The sequence below is a fragment of the Scatophagus argus genome, chromosome 8 (genome assembly GCF_020382885.2).
Source record: "Scatophagus argus isolate fScaArg1 chromosome 8, fScaArg1.pri, whole genome shotgun sequence".
Classification (NCBI taxonomy): Eukaryota; Metazoa; Chordata; class Actinopteri; family Scatophagidae; genus Scatophagus; species Scatophagus argus.
This window is the reverse complement of record NC_058500.1, coordinates 2613549-2621942: the sequence shown is the minus strand read 5'-3', so window position 1 is coordinate 2621942 and position 8394 is coordinate 2613549. Positions and strand designations below refer to the sequence as shown.

Sequence of the window (8394 nt, the reverse complement as noted above, 5' to 3'; positions counted from 1 at the left end):
TGAGGATTCATCTCACTGAGATTAACGCCACATGTTTCTCTCCAGACGTGATTTCCATTAATTAAGCATCAAAGCACTTTGCAGCAATAAGATGTGATGAGATCTAACTGTGACTCTGCGGTTTCATTTGCTAAATTACATCTGCATTGCATCAATTTAGTAAATCACATTTAAAAGAACAACATTGTGGATCTCACGTGAGGACCCAGCAGACCCTCACGAAATCAGAGGAAGCGCACGCGGACTGCAGGACTACAACTCCCAGCGTCGCGCGCTGTCGCACAACAACAAACGAGAGGCAGGCAGCAGCTGGGAGAGAAGGAGGCAGGGAGAGAGAGAGAGAGAGAGACGGGAAGAGCTTTTCTTTCCTGATCATCAATGGGGATCTTCGGCGCAGCAGAGGAGGAGAACTGACTGAGAAATCTGCTCAAAATGGCTAAAAACCAGGAAGTGGAGCGCATCGCCAAAAAGCTGGATAAAATGGTGCACAAGAAGAATACGGTGAGTGCGCAAACAGCACGCGATCAGGTGATGGGCTCTACCTTTAACTGCTGAGAGGGGGAAATTTCTGGAAAACACGGCGACTGTGTTGAAAATCTGCTTTGTGGACGAGGATTTGCACTTTTCTGCTGATAATCCCGCACGCGGCGAGCCGCTGCTTCCGTTTGTGATGACTTTTGGAAACAGTTTGGCAATAAATCAGTGCAGCTATTGGTCAAAAAGCTGCCCGTTGAAAGAGCCGCACCTTGAATCAATTATGCAGCGAGCCCGAAGTGGAGAGTTTGAATTCACTTATGTTGAATTAAGTATTTAAGCAGCAGGGTGGTTTGAGATTTGAAAACTAGTCAACGTTTCAAAGAGATGATTCTCCAACCAAAAAGATTTAATTCCTCACAGAACATCTGCTCCCTCTTCACCATTAAAAACGGTTTAGAAGTTAAATACGCTCAAAGTGCTTAGTCATTCATCTGGAAACTTTCCTCCCTCGGCAGATGAATGTAAAACTCTGCACACACTTCACTCTGCAAAGGGAAGTAAAATCGATCCATGTTGAGTGGAGGACGACTTTAAACCCCAACACCTGCTGAGATTTATGATCAAGATGTTATATTTTGTACTTCCTCCAGTAAAAACCAGTAGCCAGTTAGATGCCAGGCCTCCTATAGTGGATGGATGTACTTATACATACACTGTATAGACAAAAGTATTGGGACAACAGGGACTTTAATGACGTCTCATTGTAAACACTCAGACAGCTTTGCAGCTCTAACAGCTTCCACTCTTCTGTGAAGGCTTTCCACAACATGTTGGAGTGTTTCTGTGGGAATTTGTGCCCATTCATGCAGTAGAGCATTTGTGAGGTCACACACTGATGTTGGACCAAAAGGCCTGGCTCACAATCTCCGTTCCAGTTCATCCCAAAGGTGTTGGATGGGGTTGAGGTCAGGACTCTGTGTGGGCCAGTCAAGTTCTTCCACACCAAACTCATCCAACCATGTCTTTATGGAGCTTTGCTTTGTGCACTGGGGCACAGTCATGCTGGAATAGAAAAGGGCCTTCAACAAACTGTTGCCACAAAGTCGGAAGCATAGCATTGTCCAAAATGTCTTGGTATGCTGAAGCATTAAGATTTCCCTTCACTGGAAGTCAGGGGCCAAGCCCAAACCCTGAGAAACAGCCCCATAAAGAGGTGTGTCTGGATACTTTTGTCTACATAGTATACCAATAGAGCCCTGATGCCAGCTAGATGACTATGCTGATTGGCCAAATGTCTTGGCTCAACGTTGTGTGATGCATTATAAAGCTTGAGCCAAGAACAGTCTTTAACACGTAAGCTTTTTTCCCCAGCAGGATCATCTCATTTGTCATAACGTCTCTGTCCCATCTTCGGTCTTTACCTTTAACAAAGGATTTTTAAATGCAAAGCTGCTGTTTATCCTGTGCAGCAGCAGCTGTAAAGAGTATCCGATCCCACTTACCGGCGCAGCAGTCGAAATAGCTCGATTTGCCCGTCGTCACGTATGGACGCTTCTTGGTCCTCATTTTGGTGACAAATTGAAGCAAGAATTTCCTGAGCCAACAGTGAGCAAAATTCTGTCGCTAAAATTCAATATCGTCTTCCATCATTCTCTCGGTAGCCTTTAGGTCACGTTGAACGATTGTCTCGGGGAGTGTGCGTCACCGGCGTTGAGCTTGTGGGTGGCTGGATTCATCCTGCAGGTGTTCACTCGATCGCGAAAGTGAAGCTTTTGGTTTATTTTATTCTTTTCTACAGGACGGAGCTCTCGACCTGCTGAGGGAACTAAAGAACATCAAGATGTCTCTGGAGACCCTGCAGGTAACTCAGTCCAGCCAAGTCCACACAGGTGGTCTTACATGCTGAAATATTTAACCAACAGCAGCTGGAAGTTTCATTTCTTGCTGCAGTGACGTAGACGTGTACTTCAGGGCGTGTCAGTACGCTGTGACATCACTCTTGGGTGAAGTTAAAGCAGAGATTCTCTACTGCAAAAGGTTTGAAATGGTATGAAATGATACAAACTTCCTGTCTTCTGAGTGGGTGTGGTTGGACATTTTTAACCAATCAGATGAGGCAGAGACAGGTCTCGAACAAAGTGAGTTTTCCCCTGATGTGTGTGTGTATATTTGGTGACTGTGGCACAAAGAGTCCTGATCTCTGGAGTTCAGGGAGACGCCTCCTCTTGCTGGCTTCTCCGATCCGACCCACCTCAGCTTTAAAGAAAATGTGATATTAGCTGGTTTGCAGGTAAACATCCTTTCACGGGCTCAGCTTTGTTTCTTCTTCATCTTTCATATCCCACGTTTGTGTGTCCTTGTGTCTGCATGTCAGCGAAAACAAAACGTGTCGGCACAGGACGAGCGGCTGCGTGCGGTCCTGCGTGGAAGACGTGATTGTCTCAGTTAGAGCCGAAGACCAGAGCGTCTCCGTGGTAGTTCAGCAGGGCAGATCTGCAGCTGTCGTCTACGAGCCTGTGCGGTCAATGGACAAATGTTGAACAAGCTGAATCCGCCACAGCTGTTGTGCTTAGTTTTCCATTTGTTAAAAGAGGATGAAAGCATTTTGGACATATGTGTACAAACAGTGTCTCAGTTTGAAACCTCTGGGGGGACGTTTCTCGTGTGTTTTATTGACATTTTGAGAGGTGGAGCTGCAGGGAGATGCACTCGGGACTGGAGAATGTCGTAACCACGTACAGCTTCTGCTGTCAGATTTGTATTGTGCTAACTAAAATGGAAGCTAACTCACATGCTAACGTTAGCACTGATGATCGTACGTTGCTCTGTGAGTAACTGACGTGTGGCGTTCAGGTGAAGTCACAGAGCTGATGGCAAAAGGTGAAGGCTAACAAAGAAAAACTCATAGAAATGTAAGTTTTGTCCAACCAAGTAAAAAGTAAATATACAACATGTAAGATCAGCTGAGGATCCAGATCTTATCCAGAGAGTATAGACGAACTCAGGTCCACCAGATTTAACAGGAGGATTCTGTCTTTCTGTCTTTGTCCCTCTGTCTTTCTGCCTCTGTGTCTCTGTCTCTGTATCTCCGTCCCTCTGTCTCTCTGTATCTCTGTGTCTCTGTGTCTCTGTCTCTCTGTATCTCCGTGTCTCTGTCCCTCTGTCTCTGTCTTTCTGTCTCTGTCCCTCTGTCCCTCTGTCCCTCTGTCTCTCTGTGTCTCTGTATCTCTGTGTCTCTGTCCCTCTGTCTCTGTGTCTCTATCCCTCTGTCTCTCTGTCTTTGTCTCTCTGTCTCTGTCTCTCTGTAGTCGACCAGAGTCGGTATGTCTGTGAATGCAGTGAGGAAGCAGAGTTCAGATGAAGAAGTTCAGACTCTGGCCAAAGCTCTCATCAAGTCCTGGAAGAAACTGCTGGGTAAGAGTCTCTGTGTGTGTGTGTGTGTGTGTCTGTGTGTGTGTGTGTGTGTGTGTGTGTGTGTGTGTGAGAGTGAGTGAGTGAGTGAGTGATTATTAGGCCTGATTATGCTATAAACTGCAAGCACTTCTTTCTTTGGCCACAAAATGATTATTCAGCACACTTTAACTGTTTGGTCCAGAGGGAGTCTCTTGTTTCTCTGGGTAAACATGTGCACCTGTGTGTGTTTGCTGTTGTGTGTGTGTGTGTGTGTGTGTGTGTGTGTGTCGTCCCGTAGACGGTGCAGAGGAGAAGAAGAAGGATGGCTCTCCTGTGAGGTCATCGTCCACCTCCAAGGACTCAGACAGCAGTGAGAAAAGGTGATGTGGTTAGCGATCGCATCTCGTAACAGAACCAGAGACGTGTCCTGTTTGTCTCACACCAAACTGTCCCTCTGCTCAGCAGTAAGAAGTCCGGGGAGTCCCCCACCACGCCCACCACCCCGACCCTCCCCCCTCAGGTCACCTCCTTCCCCCCTGCCCCCGTCACCGCCGACAGCGTGCGGAACAAATGTCGAGAGCTGCTGGTGGCTGCGCTGCAGACCGACGGTGAGGAGGTTCACTTTTCAGCCACTCGTCTCCATTTTTGGATTATGAAAACATCTGAAAGCTCGAATTAAGAACGTTTGACAGCTGATGTTTCTAGGCCGACTCAGACGGAGTTTTGTCTTTCAGATTGATTATCCTCGTAGCAAATGGTAACAGTATTCAGTTCAGACACATTAACGGTGAAGACATGTACTTTACACACTAGACCGGACAGATTTGGATTTGGTTGAGTTGTTTTTTTTTCTCTTAATGCATTGAAGTGCAAGGAAGTGAAATCAGAAGGATAAGCATGACTTGAAGAGCTGATGAAGATCATGTCCAGGACCTGGTCCCGCACCTGGCCCCTCACCTGGATGTGTGATATAAAATATATAAAAAGCTTGTTCTGGAAACAGTCCTCTTACTCATGTGATCAGAAACATTAATCTGAAGCTCTTCCTTAGATTGATCAGTGCACATCAATTTCAGGCTTCAATTATAGGCCCCACCCGCTTCCTGTTTTAAGTCCCGCCCATGGCTTACTGTTATGGATCATTTAGTTGGTTGAAAACACAGGCGTGCACATCATGATGTAGTCATTCATCCTTAGGACGTGGATTTTGTCCACGTCCTAAGGATGAGTACAGTGCGATGAGGATAAAAAAACGATGAGTGATGCTTAAGTTTAGAACATCATCATGAGTGAATCTTCATCCTCTGGTGAGCAATGGATCAACCCTAATCCACCACAATCCAGCCACAGGTTTGCTCTGTAGTTTGGTAAAAAAGATAAGCTTTTAATGTGAATAAAGCTAAGCGTGTGTGTGTGTGACCACCAGATGACCACCTGACCATCGGAGTCGACTGTGAGCACCTGGCAGCACAGATCGAGGACGATATCCTTTGACATCCGATTATCACGACCAAAAGAAATCACGAAACGCCACCAGTACGCCCTGATGGTCCTCGGTCCAGTTCCTTGTCTCGTACTTTCGTGTGTGTGTGTGTGTGTGTTTGATACATGCATGTGTGTTAGCGTTTCAGTCCTTGACTGCCCGTCGCGCCCACAGATCTTCCAGGAGTTTAAGTCGACGGACATGAAATATAAAGCTCGTCTGCGAAGCCGCATCTCCAACCTGAAAGACCAGAAGAATCCAGACCTGCGGCGTAACGTCCTGTGTGGAAACATCTCGCCTCGACGCATCGCCAGCATGACTGCCGAGGTCAGCCGGTTCAGACTGTGTGTGTGTCATAGTGATTTATGGTTAGATTCCAGGTGGCGCTCATTCTCAAATTGAGGGTTGGTGGGTCACATTTAACTTTCGTTTTCATTGCCGGTGAATCTGCTCGCTATTTTCACAATTAATTGATTTAATTGTGAAAAATGCTCCTCGCTGTTTTCCAGAGCCCCAAAGTGACACGTTGAAAGACTCATCACTTACTGTCAGAAATGATAAAGAAAAGCAACAAATCCTGATATTTAAGCTGAAACAAGCAAATGTTTGACATTTTTACTTAATGAATGACCGAAACGATTAGTTGATTATCAGGATAGAATAGCTGGGGATGAATTTGGTTGGTCGTCTGATAGTTGCAGTTCTAATCTCAGCTGTTAACACACACCCACCTGCTCTGTGGCACTAATTGTCAAAGCTGTGTGTGTGTGTGTGTGTGTGTGTGTGTGTGTGTGCGCGCGCATGCATACAGGAGATGGCGAGTGCAGAGCTGAAGCAGATCAGAGAGGCTCTGACTAAAGAGTCCATCAGAGAACATCAGCTGTCGAAGGTCGGAGGGACTGAGACGGACATGTTCATCTGTAACAAGTGTCACGGAAAGAGCTGCACGTACACACAGGTGTCCGCACACGCACGCACACACACACACACACACACACACACACACACACACAGGTACAGGTGTTTGCATACAGGTCTGGTGCCTCCACTGCAGCGTCTCAGGAACGTCTTGAGGGAGTTTCTTTCAACGTCTACTTAAATATTAACTGATTAATTCGATTTTGGTGGTCAAAGGTCACCGTGACTTCGCGAAACACATTTTAGCCATAACTCACACAAACGTTTTTGTTTTCGGTCCGTTAATCAGCAGCAGAGCTCAGGAGGAGAAACAGGAGGTCAGACTGCGGTCGCATTTCACGTGTGCTCACATACTGACCTGGTGACTCTAATCTTGTGTCCACCTTGAAGCTGACCTGATTGTATTGATCTTCTGTGCTGAACGTGTGTGTGTGTGTGTGTGTGTGTGTGTGTGAAGCCTCCATGTTTCACAGTCTGTAGCTTCTTTGCAGCGACGTCCGTATTTGAAGCTTTTGTAGTCCTCCACAAACTCATTGGTTTGATGATACTGAGCTTCAGGTGAAGGTTGAAGCTCTGCCAGTCAGTGGAGGCACACAGCTAAAAGTGGTAATTCTAGTTAACTCTAACTTTTATTAATGTTTGTGTGTGTGTGTGTGTGTGTTTCGTAGGTGCAGACCCGCAGTGCTGATGAGCCCATGACCACCTTTGTGTTGTGTAACAGCTGCGGCAACCGATGGAAGGTAAAGAATAAATACTCAATAGCATGAACAAAGAGCTAAACGTTTGATTTTGGTTAAACATAAAAAGAAAAACAACAACAGTGAAGCGGACGGATTCTGCAGCGTGAATATGTGAACCTGCACATCTGTGTGTCCCTCCCAGCTGTAGGGAAGGTTGAACTGTTGAGCTGAGTGTCAGTAACAGACTCTCACCACAAGGTGGCAGCAGAGACTGAGCTTGGCTCTTCTTCCTCTCCACTCACCTTTTCTGTGTCCTCCTCCCACAGTTTCTCTTCTTTCCAGGTCTTGATGTTATTTTTTCCCTCATTTATTGTACTTATTCGTCTTCACTTGTCTCCTTTCTGCTCCCTTTTCTTGTCTTTCCTTTTCACTTTCCCCTGACCCCCTCCCCACCTTCACATCTCACCCCTTCTCGCTGTCCTTTTCACCCCCCCTCCTCTCCATATTTACTCCTCCCTCCCTCTCCTCCTGGTTTTTCCGGCCCGTCCTCCCCTCCGTCCCTCCCATATTTAGCTCCTGGCTTTAGGTCAAGGTGATGCGACTAATTTGAGAAGCTGATGGTTTGTGGGAAACGTGTGTTGCTGTTTCAGCACTTTCCAATTCTGAAAGACGGTGGGAGGCTCTCAAACAGAAATAAATCAGTGTAACAAAACTACAATAAGTGTTCTGACCCTTTTGACCTCTGCAGCTCTCATCTGTGCAAACAAGCTCAGTTTAGTCAAATTCTCCAGATGTGACGGATTGGACGCCTTTTTCATAATCACAGTCTTTCCTTTGTGCTATCTTTCAGTTCTGTTGAAGAGGACGTGTGTGAACACTATCACATCGTGAAGCTAACTGACTAAAGTGAATTGAATGTGGATTTAAAAAAATGAATTAAGTTTTCTTTATTTTGTATATTTTCTTTTATATATAAAACTAAAAGCTGTAATATATTGAGGGAAAATTGGGCCAGTTGTTGTTGTCTATTGGTTTCATTTGTTTTGCATGGAGCACTTAGTTGATTTTGTAGGCTAGATGAAGCTTGAAGCCAGATTTGAAATCACATTTAGGCCTTGTGGAAACAGTAGATGTGCCTTTCTTTGCCATGTTGTGCTGCCACGTATTTTTGGCTTCAATCTTTCTATTAAAGTTGCTCTTGGATTAAGATGACATCACTGTGGTTTCCTTTCTTTCTGGCTTTTTTTGGTGTTAATAGTTGCTGCTTTTTCACAGATCTTAATGAAATCTGGTAGCCTGTCGAGGAAAATGTAATTCACATCGGCTGTTACTGTCTTTGTCAGTACAAATGTAAAATATGTTTGAGCTGGTTTAGAAACCATGTCAGCCCCATCACAGTTTCTGCTCTTGCAAAGTAAAAGTTAAGACTATTGCGGAAAACGT

General features: G+C 45.6%; 1 protein-coding gene across 2 annotated transcripts; it reads left to right on the top strand.

Moving 5' to 3' along the window:
* Positions 1-267: 267 nt before the first annotated feature.
* tcea2 (transcription elongation factor A (SII), 2) lies at positions 268-8163 on the top strand. 2 transcript variants are annotated; one of them, XM_046396247.1, is made up of 10 exons: positions 268-501; positions 2276-2338; positions 3786-3891; positions 4169-4250; positions 4333-4478; positions 5297-5353; positions 5526-5680; positions 6165-6311; positions 6940-7011; positions 7802-8163. In XM_046396247.1, exons 1-10 carry the CDS (start codon positions 433-435, stop codon positions 7808-7810), a joined length of 906 nt encoding a protein of 301 aa, XP_046252203.1. In that variant the 5' UTR covers positions 268-432; the 3' UTR covers positions 7811-8163. The 2 variants fall into 2 exon arrangements, with proteins under 2 accessions (XP_046252203.1, XP_046252204.1); XM_046396248.1 differs by having other exon boundaries at positions 275-501; positions 4336-4478.
* Positions 8164-8394: the final 231 nt, after the last annotated feature.

What these genes read in the sequence shown, in the direction of transcription:
- tcea2 (XM_046396247.1), top strand. Translation starts at nt 433, where the DNA reads ATGGCTAAAAACCAGGAAGTGGAGCGCATCGCCAAAAAGCTGGATAAA. An exon ending in TGTCTCTGGAGACCCTGCAG is followed by an intron (nt 2,339 to 3,785) that starts GTAACTCAGTCC and finishes GTCTCTCTGTAG; the next exon opens with TCGACCAGAGTCGGTATGTC. An exon ending in GGCTGCGCTGCAGACCGACG is followed by an intron (nt 4,479 to 5,296) that starts GTGAGGAGGTTC and finishes TGTGACCACCAG; the next exon opens with ATGACCACCTGACCATCGGA.